Genomic DNA, 26425 nt, shown 5'->3' on the forward strand with positions numbered 1-26425 from the left:
TGTGGGAGGCGTGCTATTGGTCAATATGTGTCTGAAGTATAGTTTTTCTATATTTTGGAATTGTTAGTTGTATTGTTTCATAATATGCATAATGTGTACTGTTTTAGCCCATGTGTTTTCGTCACAGGTTTTTGTTCAGGTATATTTATGTATGTATCTATATGTTCATTGTGCTTTTTGCTGTCATGCCTAACTAATATCCTTAATCTGGGTTTCTTCTAGTTGGCATTCCCTGGCAGGTTTCCTGGGTTGATGTGAATTGAGTAATGTGTTGCAGGAGACTGTGTTATTGTTGATATTTCCTGTTTCTTTCTGAACGTTAACAGCAACTTCCTGTTTTATTTGTTCACATCTTGTTTGAGAGATGAGGTTATGTGTGAGGATAATTCATCACTGATCTATGATTCTTTGTTCTGTGATTTCTATGTTTGGGTGTTTCTGTGTGTAATGTGTTATGTCATTTTCTAATCCTGTAATTGTATATGTACACATGATGAACTTGTTATCTTTTGTTCATTTTGCACATTGGCAGATCATGCCCACTTAAGTGGTCAAGGGCTTGGGGACCCCCAAAACAGCCATTGCAGTCTGGGTCTCCTGGTCTGGCCCACCACTCTCTGCAGTGACCTTTGCAGTATCTATAATATTTGGGCAGGTGCTGCTTTCATCACCAGTAGCAAAGGGAGATTATAGCTCATTTTTTGAATATGGGCATTTATGTAACTCAAATCATGATGCTTTTTATCCTGGATGATGACCAAGGCAGTATGAAATCCATTTCTAGGTATCATCCATTTCCATTTATTATCTCTGTCAGAGTGGCTAGTAGACTGCCTTTAGTCTGGCCCTTTCCCCTCGACCTTATCTGCATGGGTGGTCCTACCAGAAGTATAAAGATCATAAGGACTCACACGTCCCCCCTACCATAACAAGGTGGTAGGCTAATGGGGATTATTATTATAAAACTTGTTGCTTAATTACACTATGTCAGAAAGGTGTTTTCATTATATTCTTACTATCCATTATCAGACTTGCTAATCCAGAATGGGGTCCAGAGTCCATCCTGGAAGCGTCTGGTACAATGCCAAAACCAACCCCAGAAGAAGCCTTTCCGACATAACAAAATATTTTGTCAACATAATCTTTTTTTCCAGAACAGTTTATGATTCTCTTCTAATATCATACTTCTATAATCGGTTTCATGCACCCTGTGTGTTTAAACAGGAAGTCATTTATTTTGATTAACTTTCCATTTATTCACATTTTTAATATTCTAGGAGGACTCATGATTTCCATTCTTTACGTTACAATTATCTTAGGTGTGTACTTATCAATTGTATGCATGTCTGTCACAGAACTATACTTGGAGAGTCATGGAAAAACAGAAAAAAATTCCTAGTATGCAAGCATACTTGGCGAATAAATGAGCTTCTGATTCTGATTAATGGGGTCCCATTGTACTTTAAGTAGAACAGTAATACTGACAATTCCACAAGGACGTGGATGCATTGAGGTAATGAAATTGAGTTTGAGACAGATAAGAGAGCTCACTGGGATACCAATTTGTTACAGCAGTGCACAGCTCCTACTTGACTAAATTTCTTCTGCAGCCATTTCAGAGCAGCCAGGCTACGGGTAGAAGATCATGTCTTCTCTATCCATTCATTCTAGGCAAAACTGCAGGACAGTGGATAACTCAGAATTAAAATTGCCAGACTTTGTTCCTTCGATACAAATCTCTCATGTTCTACAGGAAAGTCATGATGCCCATCTCTTCCCCTAGCGTAGCTCACATTTTCCTAGGGCTTTATATCAGAATTGCTTACATGGTAACAGGCATTTATTTCTCATGGCCACCATCCCCCTCATGTTCCTTCCATGACGTGCAGATCAGAGTGACTCAAATGCCAAGGTTTGTGACTGCAGCATGGCAAGAAGGCAGCTAGGAGACAGAATGTGCCAGCTACTCTGCATATAAGAGTCTGGCACCCGGAGCGCAGGTCCATAACTTGCCTGTGTGCCCTTGCCTGCTGAGCTCCAGAAACCACTGAATGTCAGGTAAGATATTCAAATATCGGGGATAACGCTACTTATAGCACAACAGATTTAGGGTGATGCAACGAGGCCTGAGCAAGTGGCACAGAAGGATATAAGGAAACTCGATGGCTTTGAGAAGAGAATGTCAGAACAGGGCCAAAAGTGTTTTAGAAGAGGGTGGAATGGAAAAGATGAATATGAAAGGGCTTGGTAATGCATATCAGAACCATGTAAGATTGGGCAGCAGTGCACATTCCATGATAGAGAACAGGTACCAATATCCTTTTTTATTGTTTATAAAGAACACATTAATTTTTTTTTTCTATTTTAGACCAATGAGAAGGACTAACTAGTGACACTGCCTTTTTTCTCTTCCGGTTAGCATACATGTATGCAGACTGGATAATAGCCTGGGTCTCCCAAGAAAGGAGACAGGGCAATGGACACTACTTCTGGGCTTGAAGTGAGATGTGGCTTCTTTGCAAATCTGGTCAAGAGCAAGTCACATCATCTAATTTCTGGACTATCTAAATAAAAAATTCAGGAAATATGTTTTCCATTGCTTTCCTTTCATCCTTTTAAATGGGTTTAATATTTTTAGAGCAGAACAAGTCTCTACCTCCATATGCATAGTTTAGCCCAATGCAAAAAGAGGATCGGAATACTTGAATACAAGGTTCACTTTTAAGGCTTGTCAACAGAAAATCACGGCAGCAAACCTTTAACTTAATTTAGTCAAGCTTTAATGCTGATGGTGGAGGATTTCTAGATAACTCAGTACATAGCTATCGTAATGGGGGAACATTAGCACTATTAGGCGTGTGAGGGCATAAGTGTAAATTGAAAAGGAAATGTATTTTAAGCATGGCATAGACAAGGGCAATGAATTTCAAAGAAAGCAAGCAAAACAGGGAAGTCTGTCTTTATTTACTATTTTGTAAAAATCAGAATAGGATTCTGGGAGTAGATGCAATTGAACTTTATAATAATAATAATGTTTTATTTCTGTAGCGCCTTTTATACACTCAAGGACACTTTACAATTCAATACAAGACAGTAGAACTTACATACATAAAGAAGAATACTACTCATTGAAGAGATGTGCTTTTAACAGATATTTGAAATTAATAATAGACTTTTCCATGCGAAGGCTGACAGGGAGAGAATTCCAAGTTTTAGGGGCTATCATTCTGAAAGCTCTACCACCCATAGTTAGTAACCTGTATTTAGGTACAGTGAGTAACTTAGCGTCCGATGATCGTAATGCATGGGCAGGAGTGTAAGGAAGCAGCAGCTCAGAAGATAATGAGGGTTTAAACCATGAAGGGCTTTAAAAGTGAGAAGGATAATTTTAGATTTGATTCTTGAAGAAACCGGTAACCAATGTAAGTCACAGAGGACAGGAGTGACGTAAGCAGATTTTTTAGTGTGTAAGTAAACGAGCAGCAGAATACTGAACATATTGTAATCTGTTGATATATTTAGTCGGGAGGCCATAAAACAAAGCATTGCAATAGTCCAGACAGGTAGTGATGAAAACGTGAATGAGCGACTCAGTATCTTTCACACTGAGAAAAGAATGCAGATGAGCAATGTTGTGAAGATGAAAAGGCTGTCTGTACTATTGAGCTGATGTGTGACTGAAAAGTAAGAAGCTGATCAAAAATGATACCCAAATTATGGACTGATGCTGAGGGTTTAACCAGGATCCCATCAATGTCAATTTTTAGCCCACAAAGGGTAGAGAGGACAGATTTGGTGCCAACTAATAAGATTTCTGTTTTATCAGGATTGAGTTGTAAAAAATTATCTGTCAGTGCAACAGGTGAAGATGTTGCAGTTCCATCCACGCTTACATAAAGTTGTGCGTCATCGGCATAGCAGTGGAAGCTCAGATCATACCGACGGATAATCTCCCCTAATGGGAGCATATAGTTTTGAACCTTCAGGATCTAATGACCATAATATAATACATTTGACAGTGAAAAGATTGATCAGGTGCAGCTAAGTCTAAAACAGATAAACCGGGATATGCTTTTCAGTGTGAAGACAGCTGAAAAGACCAGAAGTGGCTTTAAAAGAATTTTACATAGCAGGACAAATTTTATCCCAAAATTGTAAATCAGTAAGGAAGAATTCTAATATGAATAAAAAAGGTACAGAAAAAGATACTGCAAGGGAAAAACAAAATGCATAAAGTGTGCAAGGCACATAACACCAGAGCGAACAATAGTGCTTATTGAGAGCAATAATTTAAAAGGATATTAGAAAAGCTAAAAGACACTTTTGAGAAACATTGCAGAAAAGGCAAATGTTTGCCAAAAGAGATTTTTTCAGTACTTCAGAAACAAAAGAAGAGAGAGGTGTTGAGGTGCACTTGAAAGTTTAGTGCTAAATAAATTATACAAACAATAAAATAGAAAATGCTTTGAACTTGCATTTTACTTAAGTTTATACCTGTGAAGAATTCAATAACCTTCCAAAAGTAACAGGGAGTACTAAGGAAGTGCTCAGTGACTTGAAAATGTTACAGGGAAAAAAGTGCTGCTTAGATTAATTAAACTCAAAACTAATTAGTCACCAGGACCAGACAACATTTGTTCTAAAGTTTAAGGGGATTAGTGGGCACATATTAAAACGATTGAACCTTATCTTTCCAAAATATCCACTCGTAAGCAATTTAGTTAAATTGGAGGGATGGCAGACAGCGAAAAGACCTGGACAAGCTTCAGAACTGAGCAAACACTTGAAAAATACAGTTAAAGTAGAAAAATGTATTAAATTTCCTACATGTGGGCAAAAAGAACACTAGTTAAATAAACACAATATGGGAGATACTGTCACACAGGAAGCAACCTCTGAAAAGGATTTAGGGGTTTATGTTGCCACAACATTTTCATCGACTAAGTAATGTACAGAAGCAGTTAAAAAACTTCAGAGTTAAATCATAACACCAATATAAGGCAAACTATATAAAGCACTAGTAAGACCGCATCTGCAGTACTGTGTGCTGTTCTGGTTACCACAGTACGAGACACAGCAGCAGTCAAAGCTGTGCAGAGAAGACATTTTGTACTCTGACAGACTGGCAGAATTAAACAGGTTTAGTTTCAAGCGGGGGGACAATGTGGGAATCTAATCCAGGTATTTAAAATCCTCAAAGGCACTGATAAAGTAGATCCAACAATATTATTTTGGTTTAAAGGTGAATCATGTGCATGAGGACATCAATGAAAATTAAGCGTATTTAAGACTGAAATAAAGAACCACTTCTGTACACAGAGTTATTGGAACCAAGTGGTTGAAGCAGAAAAAACAACAACCTTTTAAAAGAATCTCGACAGCTATCAACTAAAAAAACAGGTTTGATGGACTGAATGGTCTTCTCTTGTATGTCAGGTTTCTTATGTTCTTATATTACAAAGGTGATCGGGCAAAATCAAGTAACTATAGACCAGTAAACTTAACATGTACTACTAGAAAATTAATTAAAGCAATTATTAAAGAAAAAACCCAGCAGCACATGCCAAGAATAGCTGTATCAGTAGACAGCCAGCATGGAGAGAACATAATTCACTAATATGCTACAGCAAACAGGTATAGTGAGCATTAGTTGATGTTAAAGCAGTGCTGGGGGTAAACGTTCTTTTTACATATATTCAAACGGTAAGGATAAGAATGTAAGAAAACAGGCTACAGAGGTTTGCAGATCATACAAATCTAGGTGAAATGGTAGATAATCTATAATCAGATGAATCATTACAAAGAGACCTGGATAGAACACAGGTGGAGACAGGTTTGTGGCATATTAAATTTAACGTAAGAAAAATAAAGTGTTATAAATTAGAAGTAGAAATGTTAGATTTTGAATATACACAATGAGAGGTCTGAAACTTGAAACTACACCTTATGAGAATGGCCTAGGAGTCATAGTGCACACGTCATTATCTCCTGTATATATCTAGAGTGTACAGAAGCCATTAAGAATGCTAACAGGATGTTAGGTATATAGCATGATGTGTTATGTATACATCACAAGAAATTATGCTTAAACTATATAAATGCAATAGTTCTATTATCTCTAGTAATATGTACAGATTTGATCTCCATATTACAAAAACTGACCTAGAACTCCAGAAAATTCAGGGAAGAGTGACTATTTGGATTCCAGGACTGCAAGGAATGAGTTATGAAGAAACATTCAAGGAGCTGACCCTTTCCAGTTTATGCAAATGGAGAGTAAATGGTGATGACTGATTTTTTATTTGAATTATGAAAGGAATTAGAATGGAGGATCTTCAACAACACCGCAGGGGCACAGATGAAAACTTCCTAAGGGCAGATTTTAAACAAACATCAGAAAGTTTTTCTTTACACATAAAACCACAAACACATGCAATACATTACCAAGAAGTGTGGTTGAGAGTGATACTTTAGGGACTCTCAGAAACTGGCACAATGTTATTTTAGAAAACGGAGGCAAATAAAGTCTGAAAACTCTGTAGGCCTGAATGGTCAGTTCCTGTCAAAGTTATTCTAATATTCCATTTCAGGATGAACTACCTGTATCATTACAAGGTGCTCACCCTCTTCTTCTTCTTCTTCATTCACACTTGTGCCTATGCCTCTATACTGCGCCACTGTGAGCCGGTCAATGAGACCATCTCTGTAGAAAAGGAAGAGTGTCCAAAGTGTGTGCTGATTACCACAAGAATTTGCAGTGGATACTGCCTGACGAGGGTGAGTGAAACCTTATTTGTTGGTCACCTGTATGGTATACAGATTGCATGCTTGATGCTTTGCAGGCCTCACTGCTTCTTCTCATTGCAGGATTTTTTGTTCAAGAGCACCATTGCACCTCTCTACCAGCACGTCTGCTCGTACAAGGAGATACGATATGAGAAAATTAAACTTCCTGACTGCCCACATGGTGTGGATCCCTACTTCACATACCCTGTAGCAGTTAGCTGCTATTGTAGTTTGTGCAAACTGGATTATTCTGACTGCACCACTCAAAGCATTTCCCCGAGTTTCTGTATCTATGGCAAAGCACACCTTTACCTAATTTAGAGGAAGACCAGAATGGGGTTTGCAGTCCGAGTAACCCCACAACTAGACGTGTAGAAGGTTAATCCCACCACCTCTGTACCCATTATAATTTCTCAGCAAGAAGGAGCCTTGTCTTTTCAAAAATTGACTGGTTCTCATTCTAGGCCAAGAATAAACTTTGCAGGCTACAAGCTAAAAAAAACCCCAAAAAAAAAAAACCCCCAAAAAAAAAAAAAAAAAAACAAAACAAAACAGTGAAATGGAGAGAGCACAGCCTGTTTGGGTGAGGTTGCCCTTTGCAAAATTTCCAGTTTCCTGCTATCCACTCTATTCCCACAGCCAAGGCAATTACCTCCGTTTTCTTATACATAAGAATAAAAACAAGTGATTGAACCCAATATGTTGTCTTATTTAACCTTTTTAACATCAATGCATGCTATATGAAAATATAATTAAGAGCTTCCATAATATTACCTAACAATGTATATAGTAAACAACTACAGTATAATGTGAACTTTTAGGACAGTCATCATGTTCCCCTCTAACTCCTCTTTATTTAAAATACAGAAATGAACTCCAGACAGTGATTTTCATTTATATAAAATCTATTTATTTTACAAAATGCTTGAAAAAACAAATCTGCATAATACAACAGAAGGGATCATCACTCAAAATTTGGTCTGAGTTAAAGAAAAAGAGCTTTGAAAAACAAGCCAAAGTTTTCAGTGTCTCATCTGTCACATACTGTATGTTGGCTGCCTTAGGGCAGGAGGCTTGTATACATAACTAGATGAGCTATGGAGACTGGTGCTTAGAAGAAGGCATGTGTTTGTTTTAATTCTGAGCTGTCTTAACAAGGGTGACAAAAATGACAGTCAACAGCTTCCATGAAGGTTAGAGTGCAAGATAAACTCATGAAGGGCAGGCCACAAAACAGTTTAAAAAAAAGATAATTCTAGGTTACTTTTTTCATCTTTATTTTCTTTGTTCTCGGATTCAGCTTTCTCCATCAATCAGGAGCCTGCAGTTACATCTATGAAGTGTCCATCTGGTTTCCTTCTGGGGTGAAGGCATAAAAGGATACATTTAAGAATCAGTATATTTACACAGATATGTATGAACATATTAAGATTAAACATTTTGGTATTCAATTGTATAAAAAATGTAAAATATCCATCCATCACTTTTCAGATCTACTTAGCTCAATTCCTGGATATTGGGTTCAGCCAACATGAGACAACTTTGGAAAACTGCTATTAAATCATGAGAAAGAGAGAGACAAAAGGCAGGAACCAACTCTAGAAAAAGTGTCAGTCAGTCCATTGTTGGCCACACTCACACACATCTCCATATACTTACACCGAGTCAGGAGTCACTAATTAACTTACTACATCTTTGAAATGTAGGAGGAATACTGAAATTTGTCCTCAGACTAATAGCCACCTTCCCAAGTTCTAGCAAACAAAAACAGAGATAAAGGGGAATGTGCAATGGGAAAAAAAGAAGTGGCTGAATCTGAGCTCTGCTCCATTACAGGCTTCTACTGTGTTCTCATACTAATAGACTTTTCTGAGCCAAAAAGTTCATGTTTAATATGTTTCCAGATAAATTTTGGGAGAAACACAATGTCGCTGTTTGTTACTAATTTGTTATTTGATTTCTGAGTAGGAAGCAATTAAAGATAAACTGTGTTTTTCATGAAAGTAAGGAGCAAACTAAATAAACTAAATGAGTATCACATAAATGAGCATTATATATTTTTTTTGATACAATTGACTGAGACGAAAGTTAAACTTTTTGTCACAGTTCATAGTATTTGGGTAGAACGTTTTTTTTTCTTAATTGTCCAACTTGAAGTCCCAACTTTGTAGGGCATACACATGAAATTTCCAATTCAGAAATCGCAACTGTCTGATAGCAGGTGAATGCAGCATTCTTTCACTCAGGTATCAAACTTCTTGATACTGAAGACTAGTGTTTCACCCAAGTTTAATTGAACTGTTAAGCATAAGCACTCATTAATTATAAGATGTTTATATTTAAGACCCTAAATTTCTGCTGCTGCTTCAGAACCAAGGTGATAACAATGTGTTTCAATGGGGAACATAAATACCTAAGTTGAAAAAAAAGCTATTCAAATCAAATGAAAGCTATTTAAAACTCACTGTTTAAAAGTACATTGACAATGCATGATTTAGATAGCATGAAATATCCATCAGGCAACAAACTCACAGTGGACAACAAACAATGGCACTAGTGAAGCTCCACTTCAAAGAATGTATTAAATTTGTGACACAGAATAACAGATGTAATTAACACATTCTTGCCATCTGAGATTCCCTGGGCAAATAATAGAGCAAAAACAAAGTAAATACTTAAGGTTATTTAACATCATTTGGCTAAATAGAGGCTCAATTAGGGAATCCATTCCCGGATATTCGGGAATCCCGGGCTCCCGTGAATGACACAGTGCACGAGCATCTCACATGTGAACGGTTTTAGAATGATGGCACTTATTTTTAATAAAACTACAGCATTATGTTGACACCAATAAAAGACTAACCTTAACTACAAGCAGTTCATGCTGTCATATAAGTACAATCATGGCTGAAATTATCGGCACCCCTGGAAGTTTCCCAGAAAATGCACCATTTCTCCCAAAAAATTGTTGCAATTACAAATGTTTTGGTATACACATGTTTATTTCCTTTATGTGCATTGGAACAACACAAAAAAACAGAGAAAAAAAGCCAAATCTGACATGTCACACAGAACTCCAAAAATGGGCCGGACAAAATAATTGGCATATTTTCAAAATTGTGGGTAAATTGTTTTATTTCAAGCATATGATGCTTGTTTGAACTCACTTGTGGCAAGAAACAGGTGCTGGTAATACAGCAATCACACCTGAATCCAGTTAAAATGGAGAAAAGTTGACTCACCCTTTCTGTTGTGTGTCTGAGTGTGCCACACTAAGCATGGAGAACAGAAAGAAGAGCAGAGAATTGTCTGAGGACTTGAGAACAAAAAATGTGGAAAAATATCAACAATCTCAAGGCTACAAGTCCATCTCCAGAGATCTTCGTGTTCCTTTGTCCACTGTGCGCAACATAAACAAGAAGTTCACAACACATGGCACTGCAGCTAATCTCCCTGGACGTTGACGGAAGAGAAAAATTGATAAAAGACTGCAATGAAGGATAGTCTGAATGGTGGATAAACAGCCCCAATCAACTTCAAAACATTAAAGCTGTTCTGCAGACTCAGGGTGCAACAGTGTCAGCTCAAACTATCCGTCGCCATCTGAACGAAATGAAACGCTATGGCAGGAAAGCCAGGAGGACCCCACTGCTGACACAGAAACATAAAAAAGCCAGACTGGAGTTTGCCAAAATGTACTTGAGGAAGCCAAAATCCTTCTGGGTGAACGTCTTGTAGACAGATGAGACCAAGGTAAAGCTTTTTGGTAAAGCTCATCATTCTACTGTTTACAGAATGAGGCCTACGAAGAAAAGAACACAGTACCTATAGTCAAACATGTAGGAGGTTCTAAGATGTTTTGAGGATGTTTTGCTGCCTCTGGCATTGGATGCCTTGACTGGGTGCAAAGCATCATGAAATCTGAAGACTACCAAAAGATATTGGGGCGCAATGTAGGGCCCTGCGTCAGAAAGCTGGGTCTGAGTCAGAGGTGAAGGGTGTTCCAGCAGGACAATGACCCCAAACATACCTTTAACAGCACCCAGAAATGGTTGAAGACAAAGCGCTGGATAGTTCTGAAGTGGCCAGCAATGAGTCCGGATCTAAATCCGATTGAACACTTATGGAGAAATCTCAAAATTGCTGTTCTTCTTCTTTCTTTGCATTTATATAGCGCTTTTCTCACTACACAAAGCGCTCAGCAATTGCAGGTTAAGGACCTTGCTCAAGGGCCCAACAGAGCAGAGTCCCTTTTGGCATTTATCCCTAGCCTTGGGATAAAGCCCTTCAAATCTAAGAGACCTTGAGCAGTTTGCAAAAGAAGAGTGGTTGGAAATTCCAGCTGATAGGTGTAACAAGCTTGTTGATGGTTATAGGAAGCGATTGATTCCTGTAATTTTTTCTAAAGGGCGTGCAACCAAATATTAAGCTGAGGGTGCCAATAATTTTGTCCAGCCTGGTTTTTGAGTTTTGTGTGAAATGTCAGATTTGGCTTTTTTTCTCTGTTTTTTGTGTTGTTCCAATGCACATAAAGGAAATAAACATGTGTATACCAAAACATTTGTAATTGCAACAATTTTCTGGGATAAATGGTGCATTTTCTGGGAAAATTTCAAGGGTGCCGATAATTTCATCATCAGATACTGATACACTTGTTCTAAACAACGCCTGCGCTTGCCGATGCTCTGAAACACCGCCATTTCAGCTTTTACCGATTCATCCAGTTTCTTGTCATCATTCTGTGATGGCAAGTTTCTTGGCACAGCTAATGTGGATGCAACAGACTGACGCATTGCAATTTCAAGTTGCTGTTCAAAGCTGTTGTCTGATGAAGACACCAGCCTGTACTGTCAATAGCACATGCCACAGATGTCAAGGAACTCTGCCTTGTCCCCGTGTATTCGTGAGCTGCAGAGTGCAGACACCTCCCAGTCCAATGTGCTTAGTGGGAGCCGGGAGACTGACTGCTGCTGGTCAGTTGTTGACTGAATTAATGAGCAACACACTACAAAAAACTGTGCCACTTAATTATTTTCAACTATAACTCTGTTATTTCTTGATCGATTTTTACACTTTTACACGCTATATATGCAAGCTAGGTCATTTCTATTCAGCCGAGAATTCCAGCAGTTTCATTCTCGGGAATGAAAAACATCCGGTAATCGGGAGCCCGGGATTGGATTCCCTAGGCTCAATTTCTAACTTCTTGTCCGTTTAAAAAAGGCACATTGTTCTCATGTCTGGACTGTTTTTTTCATTGCATATTGTGGACCACTTCTGGAAATGATAAATAAAGAAAACAATAAAGGCTTTTTACCAGAGATATTATTATCATGTAAAATTCAACACAAGTACCTTTTTTTAAACTGAGTTTAAACCAATCAAGTACCATTATGTACTTTGCAATGACAAGTAGGCACATAATGTAATCATCCCTCTTTAAAAATACTTTTTATATCAGTACATAGTTACTACTGTTGGCAAGTTTTTATTTTCAACACAAATTCTTTTACTACCTCTTTTGTTTGTAAGAGGTCCCTTGAAAGACAAAGACAGCAGCCTAAGGTATCAATTGTTAATATAGAATCTCTCCCTTTCTTGAAGTAAACTTTTTGAGAGATGCGCAAGAGTTTAAATGGTCATGGTCACTCCAGACTCAGAAAGAAACAATCCTATAACAGTACAACCTACTGGTTGTGTCATACATATGACAAAATATTAAATTACATGTTTTGTGAATATGTCTGATGACTTTTGCCTGGTCATTTTCTAAAATACTAAACATAATGGACTTTTTGAGTAATGTAATTTACCTTGAACAAGTTAAACAGATAAAATGCTTAATCTTTATTATCTATAGGAAACACAACAAGAAAAAGAGAGCAAACACTTCAACAGAAAGACTTTCCGTTTGTGCAACACTCACTCATTTCATTGAACATAAAGGCATCCTGATATTCCTTCATATACTGTGTAGAGCGGGACTCATCCAGAAAGAGAGAGTATACTCGTTTGATGTCCTCAACCTGAACTTCTGTGCCCTAAAAAACAATGAGTTGAGTGGAAGAAGTGAACAGAAGTTCAGTGTTACTGGAGTACTACACCAAACATGCATAGGACTTGGTAATATAAGAATCCTTGAAGATTAGTAGTAAGAAGCATTATTGGATCAGGGCTGCAGATATACCATACGTTTCTATTCTTGATAAAATGTTTTATTTATTAAGACATTCAAAATCATAATATAATTAAAAAAAATGGACATGCATATAATTATCTAAAGAAATCCTGTTAACCAGAACGATTGCTGATTGGACAAAAGGTCCTATGGGATTGGTACCTGACAACCCTGTTTCTTACGTAACAGCATTTATTAACAGAGGATCTCGGACAGTGTGTTGCCTTTCAGGTGCACAGATAGGAGACGTCCCTAGAAGGGTGGGAAGGCTTTTGGCCAGAATGGGGGTGGATTCAGTTTTCATTGTCCATGTTGGAACAAAGGACATACATAAGGGTAGTCTGACAGTTTTGCAATCCAAATTTAAACAGTTAGGTGCCAGGCTGGGGAGCAGAACTGACAAGGTAGTCTTCTCTGAAATTCTGCCTTTGCCACATGCCAGTCCAGGTAAGACTGAGGAGAACTGAAGTCTTAACGCATGGATCTAATTTTTGCAGGGTAGAAGGGTGTAGGTTTATGGTGCACGGGGACTCCTTTTGGAACAGATGGGACCTGTTCTGCCATGACGGGTTACTTTTGAGGGGCACCAATATTTTAGGGAGTCGTATGAGTAGGCTTGTCGACTATTGTTTCAACTAGGGAATGGGGTTGGGGTGTAGTTGAGAAAAGGCCAAGTTTAGAACTGTACATAGATAAACAAACAACAGTGTAAAAATACAAATGCAAAAAATGCATAGTAATATAAATTCTGGCCCAATGTTTAATTATAAAAGAAAAATAAGTAACACATTAAGCTTGCCTTAATGCTAGAAGTATAAAAAATAAAACAAGCGAGTTGGAGTTGCACGGAGAAGAGCATAATTATGATATTATAGCAATAACGGAAACCTGGCTAAATAACAAAGATGGGGATGGGTATAACAGAGAGAGATACACATTTTTAGGACGGAATGACTAAACAGGAAAGGAGGTGGGGGTTGCTGTTTATGTCAAACAGAATTTAAATGCAAGTACTCTTCGTTTGGACAATGAGTCCCATCTTGGGGATTACTTGTGATTTCACCCAGAAAGCATTAAGGAAAGAGGTCTTATTTTAGGAGTGTATTATAGACTGCCCAATGCAGGCAGTAATTTCAACATAAATCTTTTTATTAATATTAAAAAGGCAAGTTTATAGGGGGATATGGGCGACTTTAACTACTTGAGTATTAATTGGGATAACCTTGTTAATAGCAGAACACAACAGCAGGTGTTTTCAGATATAAATCAGTGTTTGTTAACACAGTATGTTAAAGGGCCAACACAGGGTGAAGCCTGTCTAGATTTATCAGGATAGAATTGAAGGTGTAGAGGTGATTGAACCAGTAGGGGTTAAGTGACCAAAATATAATACAATTCTCACTTTTTTGGATGCATGCGAATGTTATAGTAAAACTGTTAAGATCAGCTTTGTTAGAGTAAATGTTGAGTGGATGCAGCAAAGTCTAAGGAGGATAGAGTTGGATAAGCTTCTAATTGTGGAGACATTCGAGGAGCAATGGAACAGGTTTAAAAATGTTTTACATGTAATGCAGGGCAGGTACATACCTAAATTTGGAATTAGGAGGAAATATATATTAAAAAAAAACACTCCTCCTCAGTGGGTTTATAAAGACTTAAAAAAAGAAGCTGCAAAGGGAAAAACAGCTGTATAAGGCATTCAAGACTAGTAACTCCAATATGAATCGTACAGTGCATGAGAACAACCATTAAGGATATTAAGGAGGCTAAAAAACAGCTGGAGAGGAATATAACTGATAAGGTGTAAGATGACCCAAAGAGATTCTTTCAGTATTTTAGTACTGTAGTAAGGTGAAATGCATTAGGAATGATAAAGGGGATTAAAAAATACAGACAGTGAAATGCTTTAAACTCACATTTTTCTAAAGTCTTTACCAGTAAGGAAGTAGATAACCTCACAGTGGTAAATTTGACTACTAAGGGGGTACTAATGGATTTAGAAATTGTGGAGGGAAAAGAACTGCTTTGATTAAATAGGCTGAAATCAAACAAATCTCGAGGACAAGATATTATTTACGCTAGAGTTCTTAAGGAAGTTAGCAAATACAAACCGGATTCCAAAAAAGTTGGGACACTATACAAATCGTGAATAAAAACTGAATGCAATGATGTGGAGGTGCCAACTTCTAATATTTTATTCAGAATAGAACATAAATCACGGAACAAAGGTTTAAACTGAGAAAATGTATCATTTTAAGGGAAAAATATGTTGATTCAGAATTTCATGGTGTCAACAAATCCCAAAAAAGTTGGGACAAGGCCAATTTCACCACTGTGTGGCATCTCCCCTTCTTACAACACTCAACAGACGTCTGGGGACCGAGGAGACCAGTTTCTCAAGTTTAGAAATAGGAATGCTCTCCCATTCTTGTCTAATACAGGCCTCTAACTGTTCAATTGTCTTGGGCCTTCTTTGTCGCACCTTCCTCTTTATGATGCCAAATGTTCTCTATAGGTGAAAGATCTGGACTGCAGACTGGCCATTTCAGTACCGGATCCTTCTCCTCGCAGCCATGATGTTGTGATTGATGCAGAATGTGGTCTGGCATTATCTTGTTGAAAAATGCAGGGTCTTCCCTGAAAGAGATGGCGTCTGGATGGGAGCATATGTTGTTCTAGAACATGAATATATTTTTCTGCATTGATGGTGCCTTTCCAGACATGCAAGCTGCCCATGCCACACGCACTCATGCAACCCCATACCATCAGAGATGCAGGCTTCTGAACTGAGCGTTGATAACAACTTGGGTTGTCCTTGTCCTCTTTGGTCCGGATGACATGGCGTCCCAGATTTCCAAAAGAACTTGAATCGTGACTCGTCTGACCACAGAACAGTCTTCCATTTTGCCACACTCCATTTTAAATGATCCCTGGCCCAGTGACAACGCCTGAGCTTGTGGATCTTGCTTAGAAATGGCTTCTTCTTTGCACTGTAGAGTTTCAGCTGGCAACGGCGGATGGCACGGTGGATTGTGTTCACTGACAATGGTTTCTGGAAGTATTCCTGAGCCCATTCTGTGATTTCCTTTACAGTAGCATTCCTGGTTGTGGTGCAGTGTCGTTTAAGGGCCCGGAGATCACGGGCATCCAGTATGGTTTTACGGCCTTGACCCTTACGCACAGAGATTGTTCCAGATTCTCTGAATCTTCGGATGATGTTATGCACAGTTGATGATGATAGATGCAAAGTCTTTGCAATTTTTCGCTGGGTAACACCTTTCTGATATTGCTCCACTATCTTTCTGCGCAACATTGTGGGAATTGGTGATCCTCTACCCATCTTGGCTTCTGAGAGACACTGCCACTCTGAGAAGCTCTGTTTATACCCAATCATGTTGCCAATTGACCTAATTAGTGTTAATTGGTCTTCCTGCTCTTCGTTATGCTCAAATTTACTTTTTCCAGCCTCTTATTGCTACTTGTCCCAACTTTTTTGGGATTTGTTGACACCGTGAAATTTTGAATCAACATATTTTTCCTTTAAAATGATACATTTACTCGGATTAAACGTTTGATCTGTCATCTACGTTCTATTACAAATAAAATATTGACATTTGCCATCTCTACATCATTGCAATCAGTTTTTATTCACAATTTGTTTAGTGTCCCAACTTTTTTGGAATCTGGTTTGTACATAACTAAACCCTTGACACATATTTTTAGGAGGTCAGTGTACACTGGGGAAATTCCAAAGGACTGGAAAATGGCAAACATTTAACCATTTTATAAAAAGGGTAACCGGACAGATCCAAGCAACTATAGGCCAAGCTTAACATACAGGACAGGAAAATTAATGGTAGGACTTATTAAGGATAAGATTGAGCAACACATGGCAACAACAGAAGTTTTACTGTAGAGTGAGCATAGGTTCAGAAGAGGGAGGTCATGCTTAACAAACATGCTGGAATTCTATGAGGAAGCAACAAAGGTGTATGATCAAAGTGGAGCATATGATAATATTTATTTTGACTTTCAGAAAACATTCGATAAGGTGCCACTTGAGTGGTTGGGCATCAAACTAAAAGAAGTGGGAGTTCAGGGTGATGTTTGTAGATGGGGGCAAAATTGGCTCAGACACAGGAAGCAGAGGGTTATGGTGCACGGAACCTTATCACAAATGGCTGATATTATGAGTGGTGTTTCACTGGGGAAAGTGCTACGGCCACAGCTATTTTTAATATATTATATATTTTTATATATATATATATATATATATATATATATATATATATATATATATATATATATATATAAATATATATATATATTATATATATATAAATAATATATATAAATAATATATATATAAATAATATATATATATATATTATATATATATATAAATAATCTATATATATATATATAAATAAATGATTTGGATAGGAATATAAGTAACAATCTGGTTACGTTTGCAGAAGATACCAAGATAGGTGGATTAACAGATAATTTGGAATCTGTTACATCATTACAGAAGGACTTGGACAGCACACAGGCTTGGGCAGATATGTGGCAGATGAAATTTAATGTCAGTTAATGTAAAAGATTACACAAAGGAAGTAACAATGTTAGGTTTGAATGAAAGGACTGAAAATCTACAATACACCTTATGACAAGGATTTAGAAGTTGTAGTGGACTCTACACTATCAACTTCCAAACAGTGTTCAGAAGCCATTAAGAAGGTTAACAGAATGTTAGGTTATATAGCACGGTGTGTAGAGTGCAAGGTCAAGGAGGTTATGCTCAAGCTTTACTACATACTGGTGAGGCCTCATCTGGAGTACTGTGTGCAGTTTTGGTCTCCAGGTTACAAAAAGGATATAACAACACTAGAAAAAGAAAAAAGCTGTTTCTAGGGCTACATGGGACAAATTATGAAGAAAGATTAAAAGAGCCTTATCAATTTAAACTAAGGAAGATTATGAGTAGACATGATTGAAGTTTTTAAAATTATGAAGGATAGTACAATAGATCAAGTCTGTTATTTTAAAATGAGTTAATGAAGATCATGGGGACACAGCTGGAAACTGGTTAATGTTAAATTTTGCATATACATTTGGAAATTTATCTTTATACTGTGAAACATAAAAAGCTACCAAATAGTGTGTTATACAGTAAGACTCTAGGACCTTTCGAACCCTGACTTGATGGTTTTTTCGAACAATTAAGTTAATAGGACTGGCAAACTTTGCTGGGCTGAATGTCCTATTCTCATTTAGATTGTTCTAATGTTTTAATTAAAATAGCACACTTTCACATGTTGTAAAATTACAAGAGAAAGAAGAAAGTCTTTAACAGCTGTAACGGGATTAAAGCAAGAAAAAAAGCCCAAAACTTTGGACTACATTAGCTAAAAAAAATAAGAAAGTAAATTTTTACAAGAACTGCATTATATAAATAATGTAAACAATGAACGTGTTTCAGCTAACCTAAACCACTGCTTTATGAGGAATTCTCCCTGTTCCAAATAAAAAAAAATAACACAACATTGGGTTGATTCTTCAAAGCCTTTTCTTACATCTAAGCCCACCATTTATTTTTGAAGATTTTTTTTATATCTCATTTGTGTCTCCCCAAACCTTATCTTACAATAATTCCACCCTGAGTGAAGATTTATACTGTGCTTAAATTATGCTCACAGTGACTCACAGAAAGCAGTTTGGTGATGATTGGTTAACAGACTACCCTTCTGACATAATTATGAGAATATCATACAATTGACTCCAATTAATATTTTCTTGAATCTGAAACAGCCATACTTCTGAAAATCCAGTCTATAGCCAAATAAGTACAAGTTCTTTCTTAGTAGCAATTAAGTTACCTACAGGATAAAAGGAACTTAGGTCTTAACTTATTACCTTACGCTTCCTGCAGACTAAGTTGGCAGCTGTAATAAGCTGAATAGAGTAACGAAGGGATGTCTCCAAACCAATGCGTGTCAGTACTGTATAAGCATCATCACTCATTTCCACATCTTCCTCTTCACAACTATGTAGAACATGGAAGAGAAAAATTGTGTATAAGTAACACAGTTGCTCATGAATATTGAAAACAAAAATGCAACTTATTTATTTTCATAACACAAATTTGCAATAAGTAATTTAAATATTGATTAGTATTTAACAAAATTCAGAGTCACACATGATCAAAACCTGTTCCAGCAACATTTGGGGCAATGCAGAAATGCGCTAATCCAATGTTAGGCCAACTCTCATACTGCCCAGATATGAACACTGAGCCAGTTCAAAGTCACTAGTTGAACTATTCTACACATCTCTGGAGTTATGGGGAGAACACCTGAGAATCAAGAGCGATGTACAAACAGACAGACAAAGGGAGAGCATCCAAGCTTCACACAAACAGCAACGTTATGCTACTGTTGCATGTGGTCTTAAAATACATGGCTCCCAATCACCATTCTTGAAAAAAGATATAGCTGTTTTTGTGCCTACTCCTTTTCCTTTTTTGTTCTATAAAATTTTAATTTTCTGCTAATTTTCAGAAATTAAAACTCCTATTTTTCAGTAATTATGACCTAAAGCCTTTCAAGGCATCTATTAATGTTCTGCCGTCACATGAGTAAAATAAACAAGTGTCTAAATATACTGCTCAAAAGAATTAAAGGAACACTTTTTAATCAGAGTATAGCATAAAGTCAATGAAACTTATGGGATATTAATCTGGTCAGTTAAGTAGCAGAGGGGGTTGTTAATCAGTTTCAGCTGCTGTGGTGTTAATGAAATTAACAACAGATGCACTAGAGGGGCAACAATGAGATGACCCCCAAAACAGGAATGGTTTAACAGGTGGAGGCCACTGACATTTTTCCCTCCTCATCTTTTCTGACTGTTTCTTTACTAGTTTTGCATTTGGCTACAGTCAGTGTCACTACTGGTAGCATGAGGTGATACCTGGACCCTACAGAGGTTGCACAGGTAGTCCAACTTCTCCAGGATGATACATCAATATGTGTCATTGCCAGAAGGTTTGCTGTGTCTCCCTGCACAGTCTCAAGGGCATGGAGGAGATTCTAGGAGACAAGCAGTTACTCTAGGAGAGCTGGAGAGGGCCATAGAAGGTCCATAACCCATCAGCAGGACCAGTATCTGCTCCTTTGGGCAAGGAGGAACAGGATGAGCACTGCCAGAGCCCTACAAAATGACCTCCAGCAGGCCACTGGTGTGAATGTCTCTGACCAAACAACCAGAAAGACTTCATGAGGGTGACCCAAGGGCCCCATGTCCTCTAATGGGCCCTGAGATCACTGCCCAGCAGCATGCAGCTCGATTAGCATTCGCCATAGAATACCAGAATTGGCAGATGCACCACTGGTGCCCTGTGCTTTTTACAGATGAGAGCAGGATCACCCTGAGCACGTGACAGAAGTGAAAGGGTCTGGAGAAGCCATGGAGAACATTATGCTGCCTGTAACATCATTCAGCATGAGCAGTTTGGTGGTGGGTTAATGATTGTCTGGGGAGGCATATCTATGGAGGGTTACACAGACCGCTACAGGCTTGACAAAGGCACCTTGGCTGCCATTAGGTATCAGGATGAAATCCTTGCACCCACTGTCAGACCCTATGCTGGTACAGTGGCTCCTGGTGCACGACAATTCCTGGCCTCATGTGGTGAGAGTATGCAGGCAGTTCCTGGAGGATGAAGGAATTGATACCATTGACTGGCCACCACACTTTCCTGACCTAAATCCAATAGAACACCTCTGGGACATTATGTTTTGGTCCATCCAATGCCACCAGGTTGCACCCCAGACTGTCCAGGAGCTCAGTGATGCCCTGGTCCAGATCTGGGAGGAGATCCCCCACAACACCATCTGTCATCTCATTAGAAGCATGCACCGATGTTGTCAGGCATGTATACAAGAACACAGGGGCCATACAAAGTGCTGCGTACAATTTTGAGATGCTGCAATTAAATTTTGGCAAAATGGACTAGCCTGCCACATAATTTTTTCACTCTGATTTTTGGGGCGTCTTTGAATTCAGGGCTCTGTAGGTTGATCATTTTCATTTCCATCAAACGATGTGGCATCCTTTCGTTCCTAACACATTACCCAGTCTATATCAGTATAAATATCCAGGAGGATTTCTTTTTCCCATTGAGATCTGATGTGTTTTCAAAGTGTTCTTTAAATTTTTTTGAGCAGTTTATATAATTGGTACATTAAAGTGGAGTTTTAAATTTAGTATACTAACTACAATCACAAAGCATTATAAGCCTTTTGTAATCGGTTGCATATGCAAAAAATATACTCTAATTCCCTTAAGCCTCTCATATTCACCATCCCAATCTAGACAACATCTAACATAATTCACTTTACATACCATCATTAATATATCCATCTTCTTTCCGGGTTTGCAATAAATTTGTGAAAAAACTACTGGCATGATTTCTTATAAATTACAGTAGTTCAAAACTGAATTACTATTTTAATTTGAAATTTTCTGTAATTAATTTAATATTGAGGAACAACTTTCAAAATTGATATATTATCTAGATGTAGTAGACTACTCTGTTGGTATTGCTCTCTTGGGATCTACTTCTAATTTTCTGTGTTAAAGAAAAATACTAAAGGACCCCATCTCTTGATTTTCATTGGACAGATGATCTCATTCTCTTTTTCTAAGCAAAGAAGTGCTCATATTCAGTTTTGGAGGTATAATACTGACATTTGATATCCCCTTGATAGTATGGTAAATGATTTTATAATGAGTATGTTTTGCTCATTATAGATAACTTTGGAAATGAGGAAATGGGATGAAAAAATATAAATTACAAATGCAACCAATGGACAGATACAAACTATATAAACTATCTGGACTGTTGGCATTGGCACTAATGATAATAAACCCATGTATCAAAGAGGATGAACTAACCCTTTAAGTAGGCTAGGCCAACAACAAAAGTATTACCTGGTGTAGACTAAATAATTTGCATACTGCAAAGAAGTGAGAATGCGAAATATTCAATTACTTGTGATCTATGCATTCTATCTTTGGTAGTTGAGAATCATGTAACAATAAGCTGCTCACACATTTTTTTCCCTGGTTTGTCTGCAATACACAAAATAACTTAATGACTAATACATTTTAAAAGTACCTTATGCAATTGTGAAAAATAAGGAGACCCAATAGTTTATTAAAAACAAACATCACTGAATAAAACTGAGTATTGAAGCTGATACAACTAAAATTAAGAAAAACTTTTAGTCTACATACTGTACATCATCTAATTTATAATAACTGCAACAAAGTAAACTAAGCATGAACTCCAAGCTTATTTTTGTTAATTTACTTACAAAAAACCATCAAAATAGAAAAAATAAACACTCTAGATAAAACCGGTTAGAGAATGTATTAAATGTAACTGTTACAAATGTCTCAATTGTGGATTCCGGTCTTTCCCCTGTTAAGTCTATAATCTGTCTTAATATAAGAACACAACACTGGATTCTTATATCAAGACACCCTGGAGGTAAATATTGCATTGTTATTTCAGGCACAGAATTAAAATCTCAAGCTTAGCTGAGCACTATGCTGATACTTTCAGTTTTGGCTCAAGTTATAGCAAGATTGACCCATTATTTCACAAACACATTTTTTTCTTGAAATATATTTGATAGTCTAGGGAACTAGTGATGCACCGATATGGACATTCTGGGTGATACCGATAACCAATATGTTTTTGTCCATCTTTGCCAATACCGATAACTGATATATTTTTTTAATTTACCACAGGTTTGAATGTTTTAGTTATGTTGAAAATATATTATGCATTATCAAAGAAACTACAGTAGTATATGAAACAGAGATTAACTTTTTAGTAACTAGCTGACTTTTACACTCTTCTCTGCTATAGATATAAGCAGCCAGTAATTTCTGGGGGGAAGGTGGTAGAGAGAGCAAGATATGGCCCGTCACTATAGAAAAAATATTCCAGGCCATGCACAAAAATCTTCTTAACATACACATTCTGGGTAACTTGAGCACATCAAGACAAGACACCATACCATTACAGAACATGGCATTGGGTATTTTACAAAAAAAATGAATGCATATTCCTTGCACCATAATCAGACATATATTACTTTAAATAAAACAAAAATAAAAGGTACAATGAGGTCAGTAACACTGGTCATAAGTTGGCTTCTTTAACAGAACAAATGGTAGGTTTTTCTTAACAAAAAGAAGCATTTCTGCCTTTTCACCACAAAGTCTGTTTCTCTTTTCATTTACAATATTTGACACAGCTGAAAAAAAGGCATTCATTGTCTACACTGGTACAAGGTGCCGGTAGATACTTGATTGCTGCCTTGGCCAAGGTTGGGAGGGCGCAGTTATTTCTAGAGATAGTGGGCTCACTGAGATACTTATTCAAAAATAAATAAATAAAAAATATAAAAACAGTAAGTTTACAAATGTTTACCTATATTATAATAAAAATAATAAATTATTATTAGGTTGACCAGATATGTGATAAAGAAAAACAGGACAACCATCCTAATGCTTACTTTAAAACTGGAGTAGATCTTGCCTTAAAATCTTTTACAGTTTAGACACAGGAGACACATCTTTCACAAGGTACAAAACTTGAAGTGGCATTCTAACATGCAGGTGAACCTGTTCCTAATTTTTGTTAAGTACTGACTAAATTAAATTCCTCCAATATTTTTCCACACTGACTCAAATGTCTAAAATGGAAAAACCCACAAACTGCGCTGCTACAATAACACTTTTTGTAGGCAATTTGGAAAACAAATTGTAAAAACCCGATGAAAAAGGCGAGGTGATGCCATTAACGTGTTCCTTTTCTTCTTGTCTAATGTCTGCGGAGCAGTTTTCCCCGCACTCTTAAGTTATGAACAGTCCCAGCATGTCACCTTGCAGTGCCACTAGTGGGTTTCTGGAAAATGCACGATGATACTGATTGAATATTAGGAAGCTGCTGTGTATGGCTTGTGTTTTTTTTAATTTAATCCTTAGCAAAAGTTTTTTTTTTCTTTTTTTAATTCGGGACGTCTGGTCATTCTAATTAGTTTGATAATTGTTAATAATTGTATCATTCTGTTATTTTAACTCAGCGGCAGTTGAATGTGGTTTTGCAGCCACATACGAATTTTCCAGCAATGAAGTAGCAACATTTCTCCGAGTGCAAATCTTTTTCTCTTGTGGTTCGCTGTTGCTCTCTGTGTCTTCTTCACCAGCTAACATCTTGACCAGTTGTTTCCACAAGTGCTTACTGTGCTTGTTTTTTGGTATCTTGGTCACAAAATCAAACTTTATACCGTGGATCAAGGACAGTAGATAGACAGTATAGTGGCTCGGCGAATGCACTACTGAAGCGTTTTATGACAATTGTGATTTTCGCCGTCTGAACTCTGGAACCTGTCTTGCCACACTTGCTAAGCAGACTTTTAAGCGCTTAAACAAACGTAATTACATCGTAATTGTTGATGAATGTGTCTTTATTAAGTTGTTTGAATGGTTCGAGTAGAGTAATCATGTTTTCCACAAGTCCCCACTGATGCACCATGAGAGAGGCAGGAAGCTCATATTCAGCACCACACGCAAGAAGAGTGCACTTCTGATCAACCAGACTTTTCAGTAAATAGTAAGTGCTGTTGGAAAATCCTGCTGAAGCTTTCTTTTTGGGGTACCAAGATCTGTTTGTATTTCTGCCAGCTGCAAAATAGCGAGCTGTGAGTGCTTAAAATGAGTAACTATTTGCCTCCCAATGGAAAAACAGTTGGAGATGCTTCTCTGGCTAAATAAGCCTTCATTTACAGCAAGCTGCAAAATGTGAGCCATGCACCTTAAACTTTTAATGACACTTTCTCCCATAGCATTTGCCATATTGTGAGCGTTGTCACGAAGCACAACATGAACATTACTTTTTGAAATGTTCCACTTGCCTTTAAATAAGACCTATTTAAAATAAATTTGAATTAAATTTGAATAGCAACATTCAATCAGACAGCCCTACTGCTTGCATTTGAGTTTAGATACATTGCATACTTAATATAGAGTTTTAAATATTTACTATTTAAAACTAATGCCAGGGTCTGTCTACTTGCTCATACAGTCAGCATGTGTTTACCTCAATTGTAGGAGTTAATATGAAATACTTTCTCAAATTACAATTGTTAATTTCTTTTGAAGGTGAAGGGACTAAGCAGTAGATGGCTGCCCAGTAGCTTCCTACTACTCAATCTGTGAAAAGGATGAAGTAAACAGATTTGATGGGGTAATTTGCAAACAAATATCCAAATCCACTGCAGCTTTTTAACAGCTGCTTAACCATCCAAATTAAAGATAATATAGCAAAGTACAGTGTAATCTTACCGAATTTTGAGGATTTGTTTAGTTTCTTTCTCATTGTAGGGACTAGTAGAGATAATAAGCAATCTGTCCAAAAGGTCAATTGGAATCCCATGGGGACTCTGGTAGTTGGTGCCTCGAATTCTGTTGAATGATAAATAAATAATTAATCCTTCCTTTTCAGAGCAATATACAAAACACCATTACTTAAATGTCGAACAACACTGTATCAGCTAAATAAGATTCAGAACTACACAATTTTGTACTCTATGTACATACCTGGTAATACCTCTGTTTGTGGCCATGATCAACACAGGTGCCATATCACTCTCAAGTGCACGATTCAAAAAAGAAAAACATTCAATATCCAGCATGTGCACTTCATCAATAAAGAGAACCTGAATAAAAAACAGGTGAGGAAAATGAAGATCTTTACTAGTCATTTAAATAACAAAAGTATTATGAAAGAGGAAACCTGAGTCGCTAATACTGAAACAATTAACATTTCTGGAGAACATTTCATTCCAAAACATAAGATATTTATATGAGCCACTGACATTTTTTGATTACATCAATTCAAAATAAGCTGGAAGGCCCCAAAATATGTATATGCATTGCCTTGATATTGTCACCAGTTTTCCCAAGAGTTAATAAATGAACAAAATAAAAAAAATGATACATACATACACATATATATATTTACACATATACATACACATACATACACACACACCAACACACACACATACACATACATACAGTAATCCCTCGCTATATCGCGCTTCGACTTTCGCGGCTTCACTCTATTGCGGATTTTAAATGTAAGCATATCTAAATATATATCACGGATTTTTCGCTGGTTCGCGGATTTCTGCGGACAATGGGTCTGTTAATTTATGGTACATGCTTCCTCAGTTTGTTTGCCCAGTTGATTTCATACAAGGGACGCTATTGGCGGATGGCTTAGAAGCTACCCAATCAGAGCATGTATTACATATTAACTAAAACTCCTCAATGATATGCTTCCCGCGCGGTGCTTGATTGTTTGCTTTTCTCTCTCATCCT

The 26425-nt window shown here is 37.3% G+C and overlaps 2 protein-coding genes across 2 annotated transcripts in view; one reads left to right on the plus strand and one right to left on the minus strand.

The window, feature by feature from the left end:
* The first annotated feature begins 2014 nt into the window (after positions 1 to 2014).
* On the plus strand, positions 2015 to 7282 carry LOC120542331 (gonadotropin subunit beta-like). The gene is made up of 3 exons (XM_039774710.1): positions 2015 to 2058; positions 6591 to 6777; positions 6868 to 7282. Exons 2-3 carry the CDS (start codon positions 6592 to 6594, stop codon positions 7105 to 7107), a joined length of 426 nt encoding a protein of 141 aa, XP_039630644.1. The 5' UTR covers positions 2015 to 2058; position 6591; the 3' UTR covers positions 7108 to 7282.
* A 787-nt stretch (positions 7283 to 8069) lies between these two features.
* ruvbl2 (RuvB-like AAA ATPase 2) overlaps positions 8070 to 26425 on the minus strand; it is a 75369-nt gene continuing 57013 nt past the window's right edge. The window contains exons 11-15 of the mRNA XM_039775194.1: positions 25640 to 25758; positions 25385 to 25504; positions 18881 to 19010; positions 12713 to 12827; positions 8070 to 8145 (exon numbers count right to left, since the gene is read on the minus strand). Coding sequence (XP_039631128.1) covers positions 8120 to 8145; positions 12713 to 12827; positions 18881 to 19010; positions 25385 to 25504; positions 25640 to 25758 — 510 coding nt within the window. The 3' untranslated portion in view covers positions 8070 to 8119. The remainder of the gene's footprint in view (positions 8146 to 12712; positions 12828 to 18880; positions 19011 to 25384; positions 25505 to 25639; positions 25759 to 26425) is intronic.

Source organism: Polypterus senegalus, chromosome 13, assembly GCF_016835505.1.
Source record: "Polypterus senegalus isolate Bchr_013 chromosome 13, ASM1683550v1, whole genome shotgun sequence".
NCBI lineage: Eukaryota > Metazoa > Chordata > Cladistia > Polypteriformes > Polypteridae > Polypterus > Polypterus senegalus.